This window comes from Candoia aspera, chromosome 3, assembly GCF_035149785.1.
Source record: "Candoia aspera isolate rCanAsp1 chromosome 3, rCanAsp1.hap2, whole genome shotgun sequence".
NCBI classification, from domain to species: Eukaryota; Metazoa; Chordata; class Lepidosauria; order Squamata; family Boidae; genus Candoia; species Candoia aspera.
Window position 1 is genome coordinate 170,234,540 of NC_086155.1, and position 26,994 is coordinate 170,261,533.

Genomic DNA, 26,994 nt, shown 5'->3' on the forward strand with positions numbered 1-26,994 from the left:
GTATGTTTCTATAACCCAATAATCTAATATTCGCAATAAAATCAAGCTACTCACTGACACTTAAGACATCAGCTTTATTGCACAACTTTTTGCTATGACCTTGCAAAAATGATTTATATGCATTGAAATGTTCATCTGTGCAGAGAAAAGGTTCAGAAATAGTAATGTTTACTCAATTTACGCATTAATGGCTGATAGATTTTGCTTCAGACAAATTCAACAATATAAACTCTTCTCAAATTATAGATGGAAGTTTACCAAATCAAAGCAGTGCATCTTGGGAAGCTGAATCAAGTCATTGTGGGGTTCAAAAGTTTGAACAAAGGTATAATTTTTAAAAATGAAGCAGAGAGAGTGAGAATGTGGAATGGGGGGAATGTATTACAGCCAGTACTAGAAAGATTGCTGCAGTGAGCAGGAAAGCCAAACAAAATCATCCCAACCACTGTGTGGGGGAGTGGGGAAACTGCCACTCAAATGATTAGGTAAAGGGACCACAGTGCTTCAGCTTCAGGAGGTGGGATGAGGTGGGATGAGACGGGGCTTCCTACACAAATCCCAAGGAAATATTACAAAATTATCTTTGCAACATTTCCTCTTGACAGCAATTGAGCTGTAGGAACACTGGAATGTAGTGCTGATCTTGGATCACTGCAGCCTTTGAATATGAAGATTCCCCACTCATAGGTTTATACCCTCAGAAGCAAGAAGTGGCCCAAGAAGGATTTTCTATACATGCAAGTCAAATGTTTCTATCACAACTGAGAAGAAAAGCTAAAAGCTAGCCTTTACCAACCTGGCATTCTCAAGATACATTTGGAGTAGCAGTCCCAGCATACTAATAGGGTACAGACTGGGGTGAGGGTGGGGAACTACTATAGCAGGTTATGCAGATGTATTCAGGAGTAACGGGAAGATGCATCACTGCAAATAACCAGTAGGTATTCATTTTTGAAATAAAAATGAATACCTACTAGTCCTTTGCAATGACGCATCTTCCCGTTACTCCTGAATACATTTGTGTAACCTGCTATAGTAGCTCCCCACCCCCACCTCATTCTGCACCCTATTACTCATGTGTTGTTTTAACATGTAGTATAGATCACACTTGTCACTTTAGATTCATGTGGGAAATATATTGCTGAGTTATAAACTAAAGTTTACAGTTCATTTCTTCATCTTGCACATGTGTAGCAATGTCCAAAATTACTTTGATTACTGTTCTTTAGTTTTAAGGGCACCTTGATGGGATCCTTTCTTGAAATTATTGTAACAGAGAATCCCAAAATGCATGAAATAATGATTCCATCAATATTTTTATAATATTACAAAATATAACCAGATTTTCACTCCAAAATCAATAGGACTTTTCAAGTGTTTTGTTGAACACTTGAATACTTAAGAGTTTAAAAGAACAGCACAAAGAGTTTAAAAGAACAGAACAGTCCTTCCATTGCACTGTTGTTTATGATTTCACATAGTATCATTGTTAATTAACTCATTTATACAGTGTGGCCTGCATAGCTGTTATTATTTGGGTATATCAAACAAAAACAAAAAGTAGTTAAAAGGTAACATTTTTCTTTCTTTTTTCCTAGATGATTGGTTTCTAGAGAAGATAGTAATACAAGAAGGAAGCTATCCTTTTAGCATATATACTTTTGTTCATAATAACTGGTTGCATCAACAGTCAAAAAAAGATTTTACAGAAGTTGCAATCCCACTACAAGGTCATATGTCTTAACTTTAAACTTTGAGATATAGAGATAGAGATATATATGCATTTGTCATAGGTAAAATATCACATAAATTTTCAACAGATGTTCATAGGATTGGGTAATATAGGCTCTCCTATATAAATAATGCTATATATATATTAGTAGATCTTCCAGTCCCACAATTGCTTCTAAGATACTCAAAAGGCCTGAATATCTGAGTTGGTGGATCAATCTGCTTAAACTCAGACTTAAATTCAGTCCCAGTATTGTCATAATATAGTTGTCATAATTGTCATTTAGGAAGCAGTGCAACAAACCACTGTGGACTCTTAATTCACAGAGTAGACCATTTAAGGGGCCCTATCCAGACCCAGATGCAGCTCTTGGTTTGGTTTTACAAATCAAAAGGGCTACTCTTGGTTTGATATTACAAATATGATATTTGATATCAAATATGAAATTTGATATTACTAACTCTCAAGTGGGCTTCTTATTTCTGGGGAGCTCTGAATTATAATCTGTACCTTTATGAGTCCCAATGTTCTGTGCTCAAGGACTTCACAGAAGTTCCAGGTCCTTGGGCACAGCAGAGGATGCCTTGACTCAACCTCCCTACAAACTCTGATCCAAATATTCTGAAGGCTGTCCCTTATTCTTCAAATGTGGATTTCTCTCAGGGGCATGAAAGGGCTAGGAAGGTATGCTAAATTATGCACCATTTAGGATTCCGTTTGTTTGGAATGAAAGTTACAAAAAGTGAGATAAGTCAGGAGCAGGTGATGGAACAGGTACAGAAAGAGTAACAGAGGAAGAATAACTTGACCATCTTGCAGTTTCTAAGGAAACCCGCATATTATAGCCTCCAAGATTCCATAGATTCAACAAATGTTTTTAACGTTCCACTCCAGAGAGAGAAACCATGGGCACCTAAAACAATTTGGCAATATATCACTCCAATATCCCTGCCTAATTTACTGTACACAGAACGTTCTGTAACAGAGCTACACACCTCTCTTTCTCACCCAATTTTGAAGGTTTTTGTAATGTAAGTAGCATGGGAAGTAGTATATGTATGTATGCATGTGTGTATGTGTATGTGTGTATGTGTGTTTGTGTACATGTGTGTGTGTGTGTGTAAAGATATAGATATAGGTTATAGATATACTGTATAGATATATAAATTTTCAGACATAGCTGTCTGTGTTCCTTCGGACCTTCAGATCCCCCAAAAAAACTTTGGGAAGCTTTAGATTCTTCCTACTTCAGGAGAAACCTGCTTTGACTCAGACATTTCCTGAAATCAGATAAGATTTGGCTGAATTTAAAGCACATTTCTAATTCACACCTCAAATGTGTACAATGTACACATGTACAATGCTACTCTAGACATCTTGGCAACATGACAATATAAAATACTAAATATAATTGAATAATAAATGAGTCCAGATACTCTTTTTAACTGAAACATGAATCATGTTTATATTTCACTCAGAAATGACAGCAAAATCTGGACCTGTGAAAGATTTTGATGCAAAAAGCCAAGGACAATGGAGAATATGGATGGACTGTGTCCATGTTCCAGAAAAAATGCCTGAAATAAACATCTTTGCCTATGGAACCAGTGGGGTATCACTTGCACAGAGAGTTCAAAATTTTAAAAATGAACCATTTCTGGTAGGTTCCTAGTTTATAATGAAATTGCAATTGGGATGCACAAACTGCTTTTTCTACTTAGTTTCGCTGCATTGTTGTAATTGTCTGAAACTGAGCATAAGGATGTAAAAAACCTGAGAGCAATAGTGGAAAAGGATTAGTATCCTTTGTAGTCTGCTTATGAATTTCCCAGTGCATCTGCTCATTCACTGGATGACACAGAATATTAAATTAGATATACTAATTTAATATTCTTAAATTCTTAAATTCCAAAGAGAAAAGTACAAAATTCACATGTTGGAAGAATGACAGACTGTGAAAAGTGGAACTGACATGCTGAGAACCTAGAGTATTTTTCAACCTTTGTTTCTGATATTTTTATCACTGAGTTTAATTGCTCTATTAAGCTTAAAACAGATTCATATTTGCAATATACTATATGTGTGTGTGTGTGTGTGTGTGTATGCAAATATAGCACATCTTTAATATGAAATGTGCAGACATTTTAAAATACTAGATAGATAGATAGATAGATAGATAGATAGATAGATAGATAGATAGATAGATATACACCTACAGAGAGAGAGAGAATCAAAATTTATTTGCCCTGTGAATTTATAGTATTTTCTTTCTTTTAACAGTTGAGTATTGGTGATATTGGTCAAATAACAAAGCTTTCCTTTGTGTCATCCTGCTCAAGTTTGAATAAAGGGATCAAACTGCATAAGGTATTGTCTTGTATTTCAGCAATTTTGTATCTTAAAATACAGACTTTTTAAATATAATTTTTACTGAAGAAATTTTTAACAAGATAAAAGCAATACAATATTAGAAAAGAAACAAAGAAAATAAGGAAGAATAATGAATAAGTAAGACAGAAAATAAAAGGGAGTCAGTTTGATATAGTGGTTAAGGCTAGAAACTGGGAGACTGTGAGTTCTAGTCCCACCTTAGGCACAAAGCCGGCTGGGTGACCTTGGACCAGTCACTCCCTCTCAGCCCTAGGAAGGATGCAATGCAAACCACTTCTGAAAAAGCCTTGCCAAGAAAATTGCAGGGACTTGTCCAGGCAGTCTCCGAGAATCAGACACGATTGAACAGAAAGAAAGAAAGAAAATAGGAAAAGAAAAAAAAAGTTATAAAGAAGCAGCTTCCAATCCTTTTGACAGTGGTCATAAATGCATTTATATTTTACCCTCTCTCTCTAAGATTACATAATTTCCTTCTTTCCATAAGCTATCTTTTCTAATCTTCAAACCATAAATCACAAATTCATTTTTCTCTTTTTTCAGCAAAAAGGCAATAAGGGGTTTCCAGTCAGTGATAAATGTAGTTGTTGATCTTTCTCTAATCAAACAAGTTAATTTTGCCATCTCTGATAGTTCTGTCAACCATTCCTCTGTTGTGAGTATTTCAGAATCCTTTTTGCACATATAATAGTCTCGTGGCATAATCTTCCATGGCTCTTTTATAATTGTCTGTCCATTCATCCCAGCAATAAAAGTTCTGGTTTCAGTTGAATATTGATCTTTAAAATTCTTTGTATTATTAAATGTATGTGAACTAGAAATTTCTGGCTTTTCTACAAGTCCACCAGGCAAGATAATATGATCCTTCATGTTGTCCACATTTCCAACATAAATTTGAAGTACCTTTATACATTCTAGACAATTTTTCTGGAGTCATATACCAATGGTATTGTACATCATTTTATAAAAATTCTCTTTTAAGTTGTAACATAATGTAAATTTCAAGCCTTTTAACCACATATTTTCTCAGTGTTCCATCAGTAGGTTGTGTCCAAAGTTCTTAGCCCATTTTATCATACAATCTTTCATAAAAAACTGGCTTTTTTCAAAGCAGATCTATTCATTTGTATAAATGGCAAAATAATAAATAGAAATCTAAACACACAGTTGATTTGATTGTTTATGATGAAAGATTGAGAGAATTAATGATGATATAATGGTGATGAGTAGTTCTGAATGTGCAGCACATTTTCTTTGGGTAGCTTTAGGAATGGATTTAGGGGGAAAATAGACATGGAAGATAGCAAGCAAAGTAAACCTGAGTGAAATGACAACAATGGCAGAAGAGAAAGTACAAGTCTTGAATGAAAAAGTATATAGAAGATAGAACACTCTCCCAACAGAATAAATGGAAAGTCTATGTAAAGAAAAGACATTGTGGAGAAGCTGCTTGGATCAGAGTGAAAAGTGCCACAGAGTGAAAAGAGTCACAGAGTGTTATGTCACAGAGTGTCACAGAAGTGTTTGGATTTCACTAATGTGAAGAATGAAAAAGGATGCTGCTGAAAATGATGCAGTGAAAGAGACTGTGGATGAGGAAAAAATAATGTAAAAGAATGTCTGCTGCAAAATGGAGTGAGCAGAGATATTATATAAAGTATACATAGAGAAAAGACAGGTGCAAAGAATATAGTCAAGAGAGGAAGGAACTATTCAAATTAAAAGAGGCTGAAGAAATAGAGGGTGATGATGTTGTTGGAAATAAAACATTATTTTAAAAGTAGATAGTAGAAGACTAAACAAGGATCTCAAACAAAGTGAAAAGAATTAAAAATAAAAGTGGTGAAATTATTTGGGACAAAATGTGGGTCTGCTGATAGGAGTACTTTAGAGCTTTATAATGATAGATAGACACAGAGTGGTATCATGTACTAGGTGTGGGAAGACCCTGGTTATGATCTACCTTCAGCCACAGACACTCTCTCTCAGAGGTGAGCATAATGTTGTTGTGGGGAAAAGTAAAAGGGAATGCTATGTATTTCCCTTTGAGCTCCTGAATTATACATGGAATATAAATCTGATTAATAAATAATTATGTCAAAGAATGGAATTGAAACTACTGCTTTCAATGTTAGTCACTCTCTGAGTGAGTTAGAATGGTGACTAAATTTGAAGTATAAACAAATAAATAAAGTATACAAAAAAGAATTATATAAAAGGATATCATAAATGCTGATGGAATGTTGAAAAATAGTAAGGCTGCAGGTATTGATGGTATAACTGGAGAAATATTAAAATATAGAATTGGTTAGCCAATGAAACGGCTGTGTGACTTCTTTAATGTCTGTGAAGATGGCATCTGACAACTGGAAAGGCAGCAAAGTTAAATATAGAACCTACATGGTGTTAAGTCTGTTATGTGTGCCTGAGAAAGTGATAGGCAGAATTCAGACTAAAAAGTATGAGAAGTGAAAATAAGGAAAATTTGGGAACTGCAGTTTGGGTTTATGCCAGACACAAATTGTGCAGATTAGAGTTTTGCTCTTCAGCCAGTCATTGAAAAACGAATGAACGTGAGAGAGTAAATTTATTATATATTTGCTGATTTAGAAAAAGGATTAAATAAAGTGAATAGATTTGAATTATGGACATCTTGTGTAATATTGAGTTGAAAGTTGGTTGCTGAGTGGCATAAATGATATGTGTTTGAAATAAAGCATGTATGAGAGGTAACAGAATGCTTAGAGAATAGTTCATTCTCAACATTGAGCAGAGAGTAAAATAAGGATCTGTTATGTCCCTTTGTTGTGTGACATATTTATAGATAAATGTGTAAGGAATGCCTAAGTGGTAACCATAGAAAAGTTTTGTTGGGAAGATAAAAGTGTAGAGAGTATTTAAGACAGATAGATATGTAGAGGCATAGTGGATGATGTTGGTATAAGCTAGACTTTTCTATCTTCTTTTTCTTACCTAATTTCTTTGGTTTACTGTTTTCTACTGTGCTTTGCCTAAGGTTGCTCACCCCAAAAAGGAACAATGTGATGGGTATAAATGTATCATCCCTCTAAGTATGGTATTTTGAACACACTTTGGAAAGGAAGGAATAAGGTAGTGAAAGCTCCATCTGTGCTGCTAGTATGTATGCTGTATATTCCCCTGATAGTAGTGGTATATAAGAATCCTCTTTCCATAACTCTCAATCTAAAGCTTTGTGTAAGGCTTTATTGTTGTTGTTGTTGTTTATTCATTTAGTCGCTTCCGACTCTTCATGACTTCATGGACCAGCCCACGTTAGAACTTTCTGTCGGTCGTCAACACCCCCAGCTCCCCCAGGGACGAGTCCGTCACCTCTAGAATATCATCCATCCACCTTGCCCTTGCCCTCTTCCTTTTGCCTTCCACTCTCCCTAGCAGTAGCATCTTCTCCAGGGTGTCCTGTCTTCTCATTGTGTGGCCAAAGTATTTCAGTTTTGCCTTGAATATCATTCCCTCAAGTGAGCAGTCTGGCTTTATTTCCTGGAGGATGGACTGGTTGGATCTTCTTGCAGTCCAAGGCACTCTCAGAATTTTCCTCCAACACCACAGTTCCAAAGCATCTATCTTCCTTCGCTCAGCCTTCCTTATGGTCCAACTCTTGCAGCCATATGTTACTACGGGGAACACCATTGCTTTAACTATGTGGACCTTTGTTGTCAGTGTGATGTCTCTGCTCTTAACTATTTTATTGAGATTTGTCATTGCTCTTCTCCCAAGGATTAAGCGTCTTCTGATTTCCTGACTGCAGTCAGCATCTGCAGTACTCTTTGCACCTAGAAATACAAAGTCTTTCACTGCTTCTACGTTTTCTCCCTCTATTTGCCAGTTATCAATCGAGCTGGTTGCCATAATCCTGGTTTTTTTGAGGTTTAGCTGCAAGCCAGCTTTTGCACTATCTTCTTTCACCTTCATCATAAGGCTCCTCAGTTCCTCTTCGCTTTCAGCCATCAAAGTGGTATCATCTGCATATCTGAGATTATTAATGTTTCTTCCAGCGATTTTAACTCCAGCCTTGGATTCCTCAAGCCCAGCATGTTGCATGATGTGTTCTGCATACAAGTTGAATAGGTAGGGTGAGAGTATACAGCCCTGCCGTACTCCTTTCCCAATCTTAAACCAGTCCGTTGTTCCGTGGTCTGTTCTTACTGTTGCTACTTGGTCGTTATACAGATTCCTCAGGAGGCAGACAAGATGACTTGGTATCCCCATACCACTAAGAACTTGCCACAATTTGTTATGGTCCACACAGTCAAAGGCTTTAGAATAGTCAATAAAACAGAAATAGATGTTTTTTCTGAAACTCCCTGGCTTTTTCCATTATCCAGCGGATATTGGCAATTTGGCCCCGAGTTCCTCTGCCTTTTCTAAACCCAGCTTGTATATCTGGCAATTCTCGCTCCATGAATTGCTGAAGTCTACCTTGCAGGATCTTGAGCATTACCTTACTGGCATGTGAAATGAGTGCCACTGTTCAATAGTTTGAACATTCTTTAGTGTTCCCCTTTTTTGGTATGGGGATATAAGTTGATTTTTTCCAATCTGATGGCCTGTCGCGTCGCGCGACCAGTCCTTCGCCCTTCGGTCTATGGGATTCCCTGGGGGGGGAATGAGCCAACGATTCCCTCGCAAGGGTGAGGTCGAAAAAACAACGGTAGGTACAGGATTCTTTTGTGGTGAGAGACGCTACATCTCAGGAGGATGCTGGTGCTGCCTCCTGCGTGCCACGCCCCCACCTCCTTTTATTCAGCAGTTCTATCAGGGCGGGGGAGTGAGTACAAAGAGAATAGGGAAATACAAGTCATGCCCTTATAAGGGAATATACAGCATTCTGAGGCTACGTGAGAGACGTGCAATCTAGCTGTGCAGTAATGGAGTCAGGTTCGTCACATTTCTACCTTTTTTATTTAATTTAGTCCTCCCCCCAGAGGGTCTGAGTCGGGGAGCCAGGGACTCTTCAGTCCAAGGAGACCCATCCCAGCTTCCTCTTCCGGGGGGTAGTGTGACTGGGGGTCCTTGTCCATTTCCGATTCACTATCAGAGGACCATCCCAAGAGTGGTGTTTTCTCCATACCTACAGCAGTGACCAGGTGTTGAACAGCAATCTTTGTCTCGGATACCTCTGAGTCCAATGTATGAAGTCTCTGCTTTAAGAAGCGGAGAACGCGACCCAGCACACAGGGGCCTATGGTGCATACGAGAATCAGTAAAAGGAGGGGCCCCAACAGAGTGGACAGCAGTGTGGTTAGCCACGGAGAAATGCTAAACATATTTTGATACCATGACATGGATTGTTGGCGCTCCGATTCCCTTGTTTTTAAACGGGAATCTAGCTCTTTCATAGAGTCCAATACTACTCCTGAGTTGTCGGCATAAAAACAGCAGTCTTCCTTTAGAGCAACACACAGTCCCCCTTGTTTGAGGAACAGAAGGTCGAGACCCCTACGATTTTGCAAAACCACTTCGGATAGAGAGGTAAGGGAATCTTGTAGCGCCACAATAGATTGTTCGATAGCGCGAAGGTCAGCGTCAATGGTAGCACTAAGGTGACGCAGGTTCTGATCATTGACAACAAGGGCTGACACACCGGTGGCGGCTCCGGCCGCACCTAAGCCCAGTAGGACTGATAAAGTTACAGCAGTCACTACTTCGCGCTTAGCCTTGAGGGGGTAATGAGGGGGCTCTAGGATGGAGATAAGTTCGTCAGGGGAATAGATGGAGATTTTGGGGAGTAGGAGCACCTGAATACAAAAGGCGTTAGTTCGTAACAAGGTATCGCCATATACACATGCGGTGAGGCCAGAAGAACATGCCCAAACAGAGTTGTTCCCAGGGATGAAGTATTGCCCTGTCAATCGGGCAGAGATATTACCAGAGGCAGTGTAGAGTACACCGTAGCCACCATGGCCGGTGTAACCGTTGATGTTCAAGCGATTTTTTGGAAGATAGAGGGCACAGTGATCATGAGAAGAATTAAGGCAATATTGAGTATAGTTAGCAGGAACACGGCCAAGGCAGCAGCCCTGCCCTATTATAGAGGTGATAGTCAACGTGGTGTTTTGCCAGCGGCAGGAGGAGGCTGAGGTAGAGTTTCGGATAGGGTCAGGAGAACCGACTGCTTCATAGAATGGTGGAGAGGAAGACAAGCAAAGCCAACATCGAGATGTGTTAGAAGCGGTGTGAACGAGGGAAAAGGAGGAGTTAAGAAGAGAGACAAGGGGGTTTATTTGTTTGTTGAGGGGTTTAAGAAAGGTGGAGTGAATGTCGTCGGCATTGGGCCCAACAGGTGGGGACTGAGGGAGAGTGACCTGTCGTTGAATGTAGAATATGTTGCCATGATGAAACCCGGGCCATCTGGCATACATACGACCTCCCCATTTTACACCTGAGTCCCAGGCATTCCCCTGAGCTTTCCCTGCAGCAGTGAATTGTACAATAACCAGATTACATCTATTCCAACCCCCCTGTCCTGCCGCACCCTTTCTGGTTGCGGTGCACCTAATGTCCTCTCTCAACCGAGTGAGAGTGATGTAATCAGTCTTATATGGAGGGGTCCAGTCGATGTGGCCGGTGGAAACGCAGGACCAAGACTTGCAAAAATAATCTGCTAAGCCTCCGCAGTCGTGCACGTGATCAGGGCGGGTGTCATGTCCTGGACACACATACAGGGGATACCTTTTAACGATGGAGTGGCTGGGCGCTGGGGTGCCGTCCAGCCTCCTATAGGCTGTCACTCCTAGAAGCATTTCTGCAAAGTCAAAATACAGGGTAGGGAAACAAGATGCAATTGGGCTATAACAGGAGGAGGTATTCAGGACCTGACCCAAGGCATCGCGGATTGTCCAGGTGATACTGTAAGGGCGATGCGATTCCTGGGCGTCGGATGCCAGCAGGCGTCGTCCCTGCCAACGGGCGGGCTCAGGAAGGGAGAGTTGAAACAAGGTGAGCGTAAGGCGAGATGAGGTGGCGAACCCCTTAATTAACTTTGTTATTTCACAGTGGTATTGTCCTAGATCGGTCAACTGTACGTTGGTGACAGCAAGGGTAGTTTGGCGGAAGTGATAAGTGATGGAGTAGGAATCGCCATCTTGGAGAAGGGTGTTGTTGCGGAACCAGCGCCAGAAGGTGCCTTTTCTTTTGATGGGAGAGCGTTGAAGACATTCCATGGCGTTGGATGCTGAGCTGCGGCCGATGGTGGCAGGGTAGCGTAAACGATGGGTTCGAATGAGAGAGGTTGTTTTAGGGTTCGTTGTGAGGGGAGCAGAGATGGAAGAGAGATAACAGAGAAGGAGGATCAAGGAGGTGCTTGTCAGGAGGCTGCCCATGATATGGCCGGATACAGCGAGCAGGAACCCAGAGCACTCGATCAGGAAGTTGCACAGCAGCGTAGCCTTTTCCCCAGGTGACGAGTTGCGCAGGGCCTTTCCACTCAGGGCTGGGCAGTTGCCTAAAATAAACAAGGGGACGGGAAGAGGGAACTACTGGCTTAGAGAAGTGTCGAGATGCGGCCGTAGCAGAGGGGGTACCGGTAAGATTAAGGAAATTTAAGGTAAACAAGGTGAGATTAAGGAGATTTTGTAACATCGGGAGGTTCGGGGGGCCTAAGGCCTTTTTCCCCGTTTGCCGATCAAGGGCATTCTTTAGAGTCTGGTTAGCCCTTTCCACAATAGCCTGACCTTGGCTGTTGAATGGTATACCGAATCTGTGGGTAATGGACCACTTACGGCAAAACTCAGCAAAGGGAGTGCTGACGTAAGCAGGGCCATTGTCAGTTTTCAAAGTTTTGGGACATCCCGATGTGACGAAAGTGCGAATACAATGATTGATTACGTTTTTCGTGGCTTCTCCTCTTTGCAAAGTTGCCAGGATGAATCCCGAATAAGTATCCACAGATACATGGATGTACTTCCAAGGTGCAAAGGAGGGATAATGAGTGACATCCATCTGCCATGTGTCACAAGCTTGGACACCCCTGGGATTAACACCCTCAGGAATGCACTTTGCCTGCAAACTGCAGGTTGGACATTGTTGAAGAATGGCGGTAGCTTCTTGATATGTAATGCCAAATTGGCGCACCAAGGCCTTTCTATTTTGGTGGAAATAAGCATGGCTGTCCCCTGCTAAAAGCTGCGGAGGAAGAGGGGAAGAGGCCATAATTTTGCAAGCCTCATCTGCCATGTGGTTGCCTTCGGACAGGAAACCGGGTAGCTGTTGGTGGCTTCTAATATGCGCTACAAACAAAGGGGATGTTCTGTCCTTCAGGAAAGTTTGAAGCTGCAAAAAAAGCGTCATGAGAGAGGGGGGGGTAACAGGGGAAATATATGCATCAAACATGGCCACAGCCATTTGAGTGACATACATACTATCTAATATAACATTCAAAGGCTGTTCTGGGAAAAGAGACAAGGCTAACAGAAAAGCGGCTAATTCAGCCTGTTGGGCGGATGCTTGTGGGGCTGTTAGGCGTTTTTGCCATTTGCGATTATTTTGCCATATGCAAGCCCCTATGGTTTTGGAGCCGTCTGTAAAAACAGTGAGGGCTTCCTTGAGTGGCTGCTGAACGAACGGCGAGGTTAGTGTGAAGGGTACTGTTCGCAACAGTTGCAATCGAGGATCAGGGGGAAGATGGCATGACACCTGGCCACACCAGTCCTCCAAGGCATCCTGCAATGCAGTGGAGTTTTGTAGGAGGGGTTCCCATTGAGTAACCTTAAGGGGAATGTACAGGGTGGAAACATCCAGTCCCATTAGGGCTCTAATCCTCTTCCGGCCTTTCTCAACAAGAGAGGCCATTTGTGCTGCTCTGGTGATGATGGATGTCTTAGGTGTGTGTGGCAAGTGTAGCCATTCTAAAATATGTAGATGTTTTTTATCAGACGTTTGGACAATGATGGCAGTCAGTAATTGATGTGTTGAAAGAATGGCAAGAGAGGGTGGTTTGTCAGTGAGCGCACGGTCCACCCATTGGGTCGTAAGGGCGGCATTAACCTGTTGTAGGGCATGCAATTGTTGTTCTGTAAGGTACACCTTGTCAGCTGGATTTGTCAAACCCACTAACGCTTGGAATAAAGGTGATAACATGGGTGTAGTTAAAGCGAGGTATGCGCGGGCCCAGTTAATGACCCCCAGACATTGTTGTAATTGGACCAAAGTGGTCGGCTGGGGAAGCGTGAGCATAGGTAGAAGTGGGGCAGCCGTGGAGGCTAAAACTTTGTGGCCTAGATATTGCATTGGGTAACGAGACTGGACCTTTTCTGGTGCAACGTGTAACCCTGCCGTTGCTAGGGTGGCTAAAAGAGTAGGAAAAGTTTTTTGAACTGTCCCTTTCGGGCCCTCAGCAGCGACTAAAATGTCATCCATATAATGATACACAAGAAAATGCGGAAATTGGGATCTATAGGGTTGCAATGCTTTATCAACAAAAAATTGGCACATTGTGGGTGAGTTCAACATGCCTTGTGGGAGGACCTTCCACTGGTACCGAGCAGTAGGCTTTGAATTGTTGAGCTCCGGTACCGTAAATGCAAAAATAATTCTGTCCTTTTGTGCCAAAGGTATGGAAAAAAAACAATCCTTGAGGTCTATTACAATGAGGTCGTGCCCTTCCGGAATCAAGTTGGGGTTGGGAAGTCCACACTGCAGAGGTCCCATGGGCTGAAGGATGGTGTTGATAGCCCTAAGATCCTGTAGGAGGCGCCATTTGCCAGACTTCTTTTTGATGACAAATACCGGAGTATTGTATGGGCTGGTGGAGGTTTCGATATGGCCTTCAATTAACTGCTGCTGGACCAGGATATGTAAGGCGTCCAGTTTCTCTTTGGTGAGTGGCCATTGATCAACCCATACCGGCACAGAGGTTTTGAGAGAGAGAGAGAGAGACCCTAAAGGGTCCTGCAAAGCCATTAGGGAAGTTGAATAAAAGCGTGGAACTGTGAAAGCAAGTCACGGCCCCATAGGTTGCAGTGCAAAGGCAGGATATAAGGCTTTAGATAAGCTGTGATATTAGAATGAGCAGTCGCAGCAGAAAGCCAATGAGAGCTGACCTTAGCGGCCTGTGCTCCGCCTACTCCTTGCACCGAGGAGGCTTCGGCGAGAGGCCAGGAGGAGGGCCATTCAGCGGAACGAATGACAGAGACGTCGGCGCCGGTGTCAATCAAGCCTTCGAAAGAGCGACCATTTAGTGTAACAAGGAGGGTGGGTTTAGAGGTTTGGACTGGTTGCTGCAAGGCAAACAATGATGGCGTATCAGGAGAAGGGAGAAGTATGAGCGTGGCGACAACTGTTCCTTTATCTAAGGAAAAGCACCTATCTCCCACTCCTGCCAGAGCAATTCGTGTCAGATCTGACGAGTCATACAAGTAGGGAGCAGCAACCATTCCCTCAAGCGTGAGCGAGGAGTTGGGAATGAGCAAAGCAGGGGTAAGAGGAGGAAGGTGTTTATTCAGCGTGACAACGAGAGGAAGGGAAAGGACAGCCCCCGGATCGTCATACAAAAGATCCTCTGCCAACTCCACAGGGAAGCTGGTGATGGGTAATTCAGCCTTTGGGGCGGGGTTAGCTGACAACCCCCGATCTAGTTTCCCGAAGGCTGGTGAAGGGAGGAGTTGTTGCGACATTGCGAGGCCCAATGGTAGCCTTTGCGGCACCTGGGACAAGGAGTTTTAGGTTTGGAAGGGGGGGGGCGGCCCCCTTTGAGTGGAAGGGGGCGCACCACCTCCCCCGGGTGCACGGCATTGATTCTTAAAGTGGCCCGGCTTCCCACAATTGAAGCAATTTCCATGACGAGTGACTGCGAGGGCTTCCGGGGAATGGAGCTGAGGGGAGGGGTTAGTAGAAGGCAGCGAGGTGGTAATGGCGGCAGCGAGAGCGCTCACTTTGTGAGAGGTGGTACCAACGATTCTGCAAAGTTGCAGGAAGTCTGCAAGTTTTACACCCGGTTGATTGACTGCGGGTTGCAGAATGGTCTGGCAGTCATGATTAGCGTTAGAGAAAGCAAGTTTCATTAGCAGCTCTTGTTTAGCCGTGGCATTATCAATTTGTCGGTCTAAAGCAATCTGAAGGCGACTTATGAAGGAAGTGTATGGTTCATTTGGTTCTTGCATAATTTTCAGAAACGTTTGGGTGGATTGAGAGTCGGAATCATCCACTCTTTTAAGAGCATTCATGGCGCACATGTGAATGATAGCAAAACTACGACGGGGGGAGTTCTGTTGCTGGACTAAGGTTGCGAATTGTCCCTTTCCTAATAATTGATCTGCGGTCACCCCTGCGGGAAGACCTCTTCTAATTTCTACTTCCACCCCTTTGTCGTATTCAGATTGCCACACAACGTATTGCGCCGGGGTCATAAGCATAGAAAAAAGCATTTTCCAATCATACAATAACATAACAGTGTTAGCAGTAACTAAAGAGTCTAAAACTCCCCTAGTAAAAGGAGAGTGCAAGCCGTAGGTGGTTACAGCATCTTTGATTTGTTTCAAAACCTTAAGTTCAATATTGTTATACAAATTTCCTCCCGCCGCCCCTAGGCCGATGGTCATGGGAAAGGCAGAGGGACTCTCCATTTCCAATGAGAGGGGGGAGGAGAGGAGTTCAGTGATGGCGCCTCCGAGGGGGTGGTGTTGAGGGGAGTCGGGCGTTGGAGCTGAAGGGGGAGAAGGAACGGCTGGGTATGGAGGGGGTGGTGGTGAGACAGCATCGAGATGGGCGGCAAGAGGGGGTGGGAGTTTTTGGTCGGGAGGAGAAGGGCAAGTCTCCGGGGAAGACGGGGGAGGGTAAAGAGTGTTGATGGCCGCCATGACAGCCTTCCAGGCAGTCAGAATAGGCACGGGTGCTCGTGGGGTATCATGAAAATATTTTCCTATCCTTTCCCAAGTGGATGCTTTGAGCGACCCCTCTGAAGGATAGACAGGGCAGTGTCTCTCCATGTACAGTAGGAGTTGAGTCACCGATTTTTTTGAAATGGGAAAGATGGTCGTACCGTTAGCCTTTTGACAAGAGTTAGCCTTCTTCACTAAATCATAAAGTTCGTCCCTATGAACTGACGAAACTTTGGAGAGTGGGGAGCCCATTACTTACGATTGCAGAGCCTTTTCCAGGTGCGTAGTAACGAGAGTGAAGGCAGTGCACCTCTAGACAGAGATCACACCGTGAGACCGAAGGGATCCCGGACGAGCCCCCAGTTGTCGCGTCGCGCGACCAGTCCTTCGCCCTTCGGTCTATGGGATTCCCTGGGGGGGGAATGAGCCAACGATTCCCTCGCAAGGGTGAGGTCGAAAAAACAACGGTAGGTACAGGATTCTTTTGTGGTGAGAGACGCTACATCTCAGGAGGACGCTGGTGCTGCCTCCTGCGTGCCACGCCCCCACCTCCTTTTATTCAGCAGTTCTATCAGGGCGGGGGAGTGAGTACAAAGAGAATAGGGAAATACAAGTCATGCCCTTATAAGGGAATATACAGCATTCTGAGGCTACGTGAGAGACGTGCAATCTAGCTGTGCAGTAATGGAGTCAGGTTCGTCACAATGGCCATTCTTGTGTTTTCCAAATTTGCTTCGTATAGCATGCATTACCTTGACAGCATCATCTTGCAAGATTTTGAACAGTTCAGCTGGGATGTCATCATCTCCTGCTGCCTTGTTATTAGCAATGCTTCTTAAGGCCCATTCAACCTCACTGTTCAGGATGTCTGGCTCTAGCTCACTGACCACACCATCAAAGCTATCCCCGATATTGTTATCCTTCCTATACAGGTCTTCTGTATATTCTTGCCACCTTTTCTTGATCTCTTCTTCTTCTGTTAGGTCCTTGCCATCTTTGTTTTTGATCATACCCATTTTGGCCTGGAATTTACCTCCGATGTTTCTAAGTTTCTGGAAGAGGTCTCTTGTCCTTCCTATTCTATTGTCTTCTTCCACTTCCACACATTGCTTGTTTAAAAATAATTCCTTATCTCTTCTGACTAGCCTCTGGAATTTTGCATTTAATTGGGCATATCTCCCCCTATCACTGTTGCCTTTGCTTTCCTTCTTCCTTGGGCTACTTCTAGTGTCTCAGCAGACAGCCATTTTGTCTTCTTGGCTTTCTCTTTCTTTGGGATGTATTTTGTTGCCACCTCCTGAACAATGTGGCGAACTTCTGTCCATAGTTCTTCCGGGACCCTATCTACTAAGTCCAGTCCCTTAACTCTATTCTTCACCTCCACTGCATATTCCTTAGGAATATTAGTGAGCTCATATCTAGCTGATCTGTGGGTCTTTGGTCTGACTGTTGCTAGTTCCGTCACAGTCTCTGACCCATCTTCTTCAGAAAGCCATCAGTTTAAAGGGTGAAAGCCTAACTCCTCTTTAGTATCCAAGTCTTTCATCCAGAACTGCAGAGCAAGAACAACCACATTTTTTTTTTAATGAAGTAGTCTTGGAGAAGAACAAGAAAGTAGGGACAGGTCAAAAAAAAATAAATCTCTGTAAGGCTTACATTTAAAATATTAAAATAGTTGTTTCCTGCACTGAATACATAGTATGCTCTGAAAAACTATTATTCTCCAATTATTCCCCGATATTTTTAAGAAGCCAGGTATCAACACTGTATTAGAAAAACTGAATAAATATTAAATTCTTACTGGAATATTGTCAAATCCAGCCTTTTATAGTAAAAATAAAATGGAAAATCATATTTTTCCTGTTTGGATCCATGGAACGGATTTATTTTTCCCATTGCATCCATTAGTGCTGCTCCACAATTTGAAGCAGGGTAGATTCCAGGGGGAAGAGAGCAAAAGAAAGTGGAAGTAATTATGTGAGGAAGTAATTATTTTTCCTAAAATTGAAACTGGTCATTTCATGTATAATAATGAATGTAAATTTCAGAGCTCATCTTTTTGTTACAGATAATTTAACACTTCAGAACTGAAAGTAAAATACATTATTCTTACAATTATACAAAGTGCCTTTCCTAGGAAGTTATTAAATATTTTCTCTGATTTTTTTTAAAGCTAAATATGGGGTGCAAGATGAATGGGTACCTTTTATTTGTTGGCCCTTCTGCATACAAGTATAGTCTTCTCTACAGTGTCTAGTTTGAAACCACATCCAAAAGTACAAAAATTGAAGCATGATTACTTCTGACTTTTTGTATTAGTCATGTTTGCCTTTTGGTCAACAAAGTAAAAATTATCTTATTTGCAGTTGTGAAGCAAAAATGGAAAGCAATGCCAGTTTTCTTAATCCAAGGCCTCTGTCTACTTCTACATTTCCATTTACTGCAATGAAAGATGTAATTCCATAACTCTTACTGGAAGAAGTTGGTTCCATGCTACAGGAGCTCTCTTGTGATAAGGAAATTAAAAAGTTCCAGAAATATAGAATATGCTGACCATCTTAATAGGGCCATTCAACCTTTAATCCAGCAATATGATATTTGCTCTGGGCCTTTATTGCTGTGCTAATAGTTTGAATACAAGAACTATTCAGTTTCCAGTGCGTAATGGCGATAGATAGATAGATAGATAGATAGATAGATAGATAGATAGATAGATAGATAGATAGATAGATAGATAGATTAGCTTCTCCACAGATAATTTATTTTGTATATGTCTGTCATACTTTCTTAGTGAGAAACTCAAGGGGGTATAGATGGACTTGCCGTTAATAATCATCTCTAGAACCAGAAATCTATGACAAGTGGGTTGGTTGAGAAATATTGGCTCAATCTACCTTCTGAGCTCCATGACCAAGTAGGAATTGGGAGGTGGTCTCCCTGGTCTGACAGCACACTGGAAGAAAAGAGGGTAAGAAAATGAGATGAGCCCTAAAACTGAGCCAGAAATTATGGTGCTTCTTTTTATACTCTTTTCATAAGAACAAGGCTGATTTGAAGAACTTTAATCTTCATTTTTGGTGGCAGCAGCAGCCACCATCCCATCCCCCTTATTCCCCACTGCCCTACAAACACTCCCTAACCTTGGTTAGGTGTATAGCAAAGAATTATTAATGCTGTTATTTTTACTTATTTATGTAACACATATTAATACAATTAGCACTCTGGAGAGGAAAAGTAAAATAAAATAAAAGGAGCTATGTCCTTATGTGGCGCCAAGTTGTTGAAGAGTTTCTTGATCTCTAAGAAAAATAAGTGAAACATCCACCCTTTTTTTCTGCCCATAAATATGGTGGAGAATTTATGTAGGCCATGTCTGCACAATCTTCACTCTTTCAAACAATATTATGAATATCATACTGCCTTCAGCCCTGGGGAAAAAATAATAATAATTGCCTGAATCCAGAGAGAGAAGTCCTGCAATGCCAACCTATTGTTCTTCAGATGTGCTGAATTTCAACTCCCATAATCTCCCAGTAACCAGATTAAGTGTGTTCTGTCACTGCAGCCACAGAGTCAACAATGCATTAATTCCATCTTCTAGAAGAGGAGGGTATTATGTAATTTACATTATATCTGACCAACAGATGCATCCTGCTCATTTGGAAGAAGGAGAAAGGAGGAACTGATACTTGGATTTTTGCCTGAACTTCTCTTTCTCTTTCTGTCTGTTTATGCTTAATTATCTTACTCTCCACTCCTTGTCTATTTCTGAGGGAGGATTATCCACTAAGGAGAAATTCCACAAAAGGACACAAGTAGCTTATTTAACAGGGACCCTCTCTAAATTTGCATGCCAAATATTTCCCATTAACAAAGTGAACTGTTCTATTGAAGTGAGCATAACACATTGTGAGAGACATTGCTAGGTAGCTTCCATATAATGCAGTGTTTTTAAAGTTAAAATTTATTTTAAAGAGAAAAAAATCTTGTAGAAATAGGGTGCAACAGGTATATCCCAAGGGCCACATGCAACCTGCCAGTATTTCTTTAATGGCCCCTAGAGTTCTCCATAGTGGATGGAATCAGATAATTCTCCATTTAAAAAAAAAAAGAGATGTTAGGAACAAATTGATGCCTGAAGCTTTGCATAAGCATAGGGGACCCATTTCATCCCTTAAAATTCCTGAAATTTGCACTTGGAGTGGTATAAGCCTGGAGTAGACCTCAAGCTGATAGAAGTTGAACACCTGTAATGTAAATAGTCTTGAATTTCTTGAATAAAAGGTAGGAAAAAGGCATAAACAATGTATACTCTGGCTCTTGGTACCCTACATATGAGATAGAATTACAGTCAAAATGATTGAAATGAACCCCGCGTCCCTACTTTCTTGTTCTTCTCCAAGACTACTTCATTAAAAAAAAATGTGGTTGTTTTTGCTCTGCAGTTGCGGATGAAAGACTTGGATACTAAAGAGGAGTTAGGGTTTCACCCTTTAAACCGATGGCTTTCTGAAGAAGATGGGTCAGAGACTGTGACGGAACTAGCAACAGTCAGACCAAATGAAGCTCCACTTAATGGTATGTTGCTGGACAGCCACGGGATAACCCTTTTTCAAACTTGGGACTGCAGAACCATGACATCAAGGACAGCTCTTAGTTGTCAAGCAGTGCAGTTAACTGCATTGCAGTCGTATTGATGGTTGTTGGGAGAATACTCCTCAAACAGGCAGCTTTAATAATAAAATCTGCATGCTATTTTAGACAGGGATAGAGGAAAGAAACTGGTGAAAGATGGACACACGTGAGGAAGAACAGTAGTGCAGATGGGACCAGGAAGAAGAAGCTTGTAGGAGACCAATAAATATTATATCAGATAGGGATGAAAAATGAAGTATCAGTGGGAATAAATTGGTGACGTCATTTTCAGGATTGCACAATAAAGTATGTTTGGGAAAACATGTCCAAAAGTATGTATTTCATGCGATCTCTTGATTGGTAATTGCTATGGATGATGGAGATGTACTTCAGTTTATGGGAGTTGTAATTCAATAATTGGAGTAACTTTCTTTAGCTGTTCACATGCTACTGACCAGGTTATATTACACTTATGCATGATTTTTGGATAATCCCATTTCTACAGTATTTTGCATTAAAAAAAAACCCTGAAAGTTGCCTTAATGGGCAAAAAAACTTTAATATTTATAATTTCCTACAAACATTTAAATTAGACAAGAGTTTAATTCCATTGACATTACTAGGATTTAGGTAGTGATTCTTACTTGGAAATGAGTGGAATTTAACTTTAATTGCATGTGTTGCAGATCAAACAGCTAGTTAATTTAAATCCAGGAGATCTGATTTAATTGACTTCTGAATGGGACAAATGCCGGCTCTTCGGCTTTGAAACGGAGATGAGCACCGCCCCCTAGAGTCGGACACGACTGGACTTAATGTCAAGGGAAACCTTTACCTCTACCTTTATAGAATTTCTACCTCAAAAATGCATATTGTAGAAATTTCATTAAATTCAGTGGGATTAACATGCAGAAGTAATTAAGCCTCCTTGATTTCAAATTAAGTGCTGCTAACATTTCTAGAATCCTACACTTTGAAAAAGAGGGTTGTGTAGATGGTCAAACGCTGACAATTATTTCCGTCCTATTCTGACTCAAAGCCAAATAGATGGCTGCTGGAAGTTGAACTTCTACATACTGTTTATGTAGCTAGTATTCTAAAATAAAAAAGAGTTCTGTCATGCTGCTTAAAGTGCACATACATAACTATGTGACATCACTCAGACATCATTCTCAATTATATCAGTAATGACTAACATTAATATTGATCAATGTGAGGGGTAACCCCCCCCCCATTCCTTATACTACTTTAATTGGTGGTGGCAGCAATTATCAAACTAACAGGCTCAGAAGAAAAGCAGCTGATCTTGAACAAACAGCATGCATCTCTTTTCATGAAAATCAGTGCAATAATTGGTGATACTAATTAAAATGTATATCCTACAATCAATATAAAAGAAATAAAAAATTGTTTCTCAGTTTATGCAAGAACTAGATCATTGTTTGAATTGTACACCTGAGTCATTATAACATGATTAATGTGAAAAAAAAAAAGATTTGTCCAGAACAACAAGCTTAGGTTTAACACTACTGATATTTGAATAATGACCTCTCTGTTATACATCTGTAACATAGATTTCAAAATTAGATCTTAAATAACTACTACTTCTATTATAGTAAATGATAAATCAAAATGTACTCTACTGTATTAAAATAGAAGCAGATGTCATAGATATTAACTTGCATATTTGTTCAAGAATCCTTTGGAAATCTCAGCAAGGCTATAATTTTATCTAAATATGCCTAGAAATAAACCTTGAACACTTTGGACTTATTTCTGAATAGAAAGTACACAGTAGGATTGTATTATCAAGCACATTTTCTCCTCTTGAAAACAGGTGTGATATTCAAGCTGGTACTCAAACTTGCAGAGCTGAATTGTGTTACAAATTAAATCTCATGTCCCAGATTTCAGCTAGGCAGCTTTGTTCTTTTGGGTTAAAAAAATAAAATAAAAAGGTATCTAGTTCCTAACAACTACATATCTGTTATGGCATAATAACAGAATCGCTTTATCAGATGAGGGAAACGGACTTGCTAATCTTCTCCCAATCCTGCTGCTGCCATTTTCTGTACTAAATGTAGGAAGGAGCAGCTTTTTTAAAAAAAACTTTGAATGACCTTCTTCCTGGTTACAGGCCACGGGAAATCTGGCTGATAAAATTACATCAGTAAAGTAAGCAGACCCCATATTTTCAGCTCTTTTTTTTGCAGTTTTAGAAAGTTGAAGGTTAAGAAATTATCATGGTGCTTGAATCTGCAGAAACTTTATGATATTCCTTTTGCCCATTAAAACCCCACTGAAACCAAAAAATTACTTACTCTTTTGTGGAGGTTGGAGTTCTTAGGGAGGACAACATAAAGCTTAAGATGTCCATTTTGCTCCTTAAATCTACTACCTACCCAGCCATACCAAAAAAGAAAAGAAAAAAAGCCTTAAAAATTGTCCCCAGTCAGTATAGAACAGTGTTTCTTAAACTTTTTTGTCTCAGGACCCCTTTCTCCTTTTAAAAATTATGGAGGATCCTAAAAGACATTTTGTCTGTATAGATTATATTTATCAATATTTACACTATTAAAATTTTAGATTGACTCATTCACTGCTGCTACTGCTTCTCACAATTGTTTGATAGGATTTTAATATTGTATTATTTTTCAGCTGAGGCTGGCAAATAATTTTGATTTTGTGGACTCCTGAGATCTTGAGGAACTTTCAGGGGTCCTAGGACCACACTTTAAGAAACACTGGTCTAGAGACTTTTGAAAAGTTGTAATTGGGGCACTAGGGGGGTCACAAGTTGTCTGTGGGACCATAGATTCCCCCACCCTCCTCTGTTTCCTTCCGTGTTACTTCTTCCCAACTAATCTTCAAAATTCCTGTTTCCTTGCTGAGACATCTGATAAAGTGTATAGCAAATGTTTACACTATAATAGAAGATAACATTAATTTATAAGACACTGTGACTCTTGTTTTGATATCAGGTTTCCTTGTGATATCACAATAGATATATGACATCTTCTAACAAATAAATAAAACAAACAAATAATAAAAAAAAGACAGCTGCTGTACCCTATAGCCAGAAAAGGGCCCATATTCTAAAAAAGAAGCTAAAAGCAGGCCTAAAGGGGTCTCAGAGTCAACAGAAGTCCAAGAAAAGAATTGAGGTAATCCCAAAATGGCTGGTAATCCATATGCTCCTGTTGCACCCAGTTCTGGATTGGAAAGTTCTGCTCAAGGTCACTTATGCCTTAGTCATTTCCCGGTTAGACTATTACAGTGGCATGGTAGGCATGCTCTGGGCCCTTTCTGTGGAACAATGTCAACTGGTGGGACCCAAGAGGTGTGCCTTCCCTGTCATGGCACTTCCTTTGGAACAGCCTCCCCCTGCCCCCATCCCGATAATCTGTGTATCCTCCAACCCTGCTGTCATCGCAGAAGGACTTGAAGACCTGACTTTTCCTTCAGGAGCTGGAGTCAGGAAGTTCATGGAGCCCACATTGTGTGTCTAGTTTTGTGCTGCAAGACAGTTTGTGAGGAGCCTTGGTCACTTTTAATTATGTGTTGCCTTATGGCTTTTACATTATGTTATCTTATGTATGTATCCATTTTGTTACGTCCCTCCCATTATTTGGTTAAGACGGGAGTCCATGTAAAATCTTTAAATAAGTAAATAAATACAGGATGTCAGCTGAAAAAGGTAGAAGAGGGTATGGACGATTGAATCATCAACAATGAGCACACCATACTATCATCATCTGTTTCAGGGTTCACTTTTAACAGTGGTTGGCTTCACACACCATGCCAAGCCATAATGGGACCTCTCTGGTTTTGGCTTATCACAAAGTTAGTAAACTCAAGTAAGTGAACTCAATAGAACTATTGAGTTGTACTCAATAAACAACTCATGGCTTAGCATAATGTATGAATCCACCAGTTCATGTTAGATCTTTTCCATTGACTTGGAAATGGATGCTATGATTTAATTTATGGATTTGAAATATGAATATACATAACATTGTAATTCTGATATCTTAGTCTTCAAAGCAGATAGTCCTTTATAATATGGTGTGCATTTTTTGTTACCTTCCATTGGAATGAAGAAGGATGGCTGAGCTGTGTTGAAAATTCTGATTGCAGAATTGTTCTTTAAACACGCATACCAATTTTATCTTACTGTGCTAATGCTCAAGGGAGATACTTTGCTACAAGCAAAGACACAGCAAAAGTAGAGAGTTTTGAGTCTGCATATCTTACGGGAATTTTTCCTTCTTTTAATTTTTGATTGTTTCAAGTCTGTCAAATATTTAAGGTGTTACATTTTACATTTCCTTGGGTCCTCTTTAGGTCTACAAACAATTCAGAATTTAATGTACAGCTATACTCTAAACACTAATGTACAGCATGCTGGCCAGGCAATTCTGGGAATTGAAGTCCGCACATCGTAAAGTTGCCAAGGTTGAGAACCACTGATCAGTAATACTAAGTATCAGTCTATGAAAGAATATATGAGTGATTGTTTTATCTCTTTTTCTTTGCATGGATTCTTTCTCATATGCTCTTTCATCTGATGTTCTATTACAGAAGTTATTTACTCAGTCAGTGTTTATACAGGAACATTACCTGCATCCGAAACAGATGCCAATATCTTTATTACATTATTTGGAAAGAATGGAGACTCTTACAAAAGAAAACTTAGGCATTCAAAATCATGTCCACAGTTTGAAAAGGGTCAGGTGAGTATGCAATGTGTGTAGGCATGCTTCAGATGCTTTGTAGTTATTTCATTGGAATGTAGAACAGCCATTGTGTCCAAATATAGCAATTTAGTTAAAAGAGAAAAGTATTACAGCCTGAAAAATTCCGAAGCACAATCCTGAGATTCAAATTTGTGCCCTGACCCAACAATTAGCAAAATGAAGGGAAGACAGGCCACCTACTGCCACCCACAAAACATGTGTAATGCCATGTATTAGTAGAAAATTAGGACAGTGCTTAAGCTGTCACAAGTAATTAGTTATCTCATTCAATCATCAAAGAACTACAATTCTGGATAAAAGGGTATTTGAGGAAGTATTTAACATTATGGAACAAGTCTGTGAATGTTCATGCATTCACATGTTGACATACCCTTCAAAGGATTCAGTAGCTATCATATTGCAAAATTCAAGATCTTTTCCAGACAGATTTGCTTTCACTGAAAACTGATTCCTGGATGCTTTCAATGCACACTAGTTCATAGCACTTACAAAAGCACCTGTAGTACAAATTCCAAGTCACAGAATTATCATTATCATTTTGAAAAACTTAAGTCATTAAAATATCTCTATAGTAAAATAATTGTTAATTCTTCTTTGAAGAACTCCCAGTGCAAGTTACTTTCTGCAGCAATCCCAATGAACCAACTAATTGCTGAGGAGAGGAGAGGTATCCATATTATATTGCTATGACCTTTAGTGACTATTGGTCTACCTGTGAACACAGAATGCCATGATTGTTATATCTGTTTCCTAAATTATCACTGGAAATAAATACCTATAACACAGCAGAGAAACTCAAGGCAATGCCTGAATGCTAAGCAACACCAGTACTGAGTCAGTAACAAATATAACATGAGATATCTGCATTCTGTGTAACCTACCCTCTTCCTGGTCATATCAAATCTAATTAAGACAATGTCTTGCTGTTTGATTACAGATCTCCTGTAATCAAGAGATCTAATGCAATTGATTTACTTACCCAGGAGATTTCTGGAATGTCTTACATTGAAAAGTTATAAGAGGAGATTTAAAAACATTTTCAGGTGCTGATTTTTTACCTACCCCAAGCATGGTGATATTGTTTGCAAACCATCATTGATGCAATGCAAATTTCCTCTATTCACCATTGCAAAATTCATTTGCATTTCCCTTATTTTAGAGATACAAGTAGTCCTCATTGAACAACCACTTGTTCAGTGACTATTTGAAGTTATGATAGCACTGAATGAGGGGGACTTACAACGGGTCCTCATAGTTGCAGCCATGGCAGCATCCCTGCAGTCATGTGATCACAGTTCAGGCACTTGGTGACCGGCTCACAATTATGACATTGCAGAATCCCGTGGTCATGTGATTGGCATTTGTGACCTTCTTCACTGCCGGTTTCCATCAGCAAAGTCAGTGGGGAAGCCAGCAGGAGATCATAAATGATGATCATGTGACCATGGGATACTGCAACTGTGCAGGATTTGCCTAACAACAGCAACTGGGACTGCCACAACTGCCGTTGTAAGTTGGTGTGATCATGTGATATTGTGCTTTATGACCACACTGCTTAGTGACAGAGTTGCAGGCTGCAATTACTATTGTTAAGCGAGGACTACCTGTAGATAAATCTTGATTCTAC

The 26,994-nt window shown here is 40.6% G+C and overlaps 1 protein-coding gene across 1 annotated transcript in view; it reads left to right on the forward strand.

The window, feature by feature from the left end:
• Positions 1-26,994, forward strand: part of RP1 (RP1 axonemal microtubule associated) — a 203,098-nt gene that overhangs the window by 146,841 nt on the left and 29,263 nt on the right. Inside the window, exons 38-43 of the mRNA XM_063299285.1 lie at positions 247-325; positions 1,599-1,730; positions 3,211-3,392; positions 4,013-4,099; positions 20,421-20,553; positions 25,192-25,343. Of these exons, the coding sequence (XP_063155355.1) occupies positions 247-325; positions 1,599-1,730; positions 3,211-3,392; positions 4,013-4,099; positions 20,421-20,553; positions 25,192-25,343 (765 nt within the window). The remainder of the gene's footprint in view (positions 1-246; positions 326-1,598; positions 1,731-3,210; positions 3,393-4,012; positions 4,100-20,420; positions 20,554-25,191; positions 25,344-26,994) is intronic.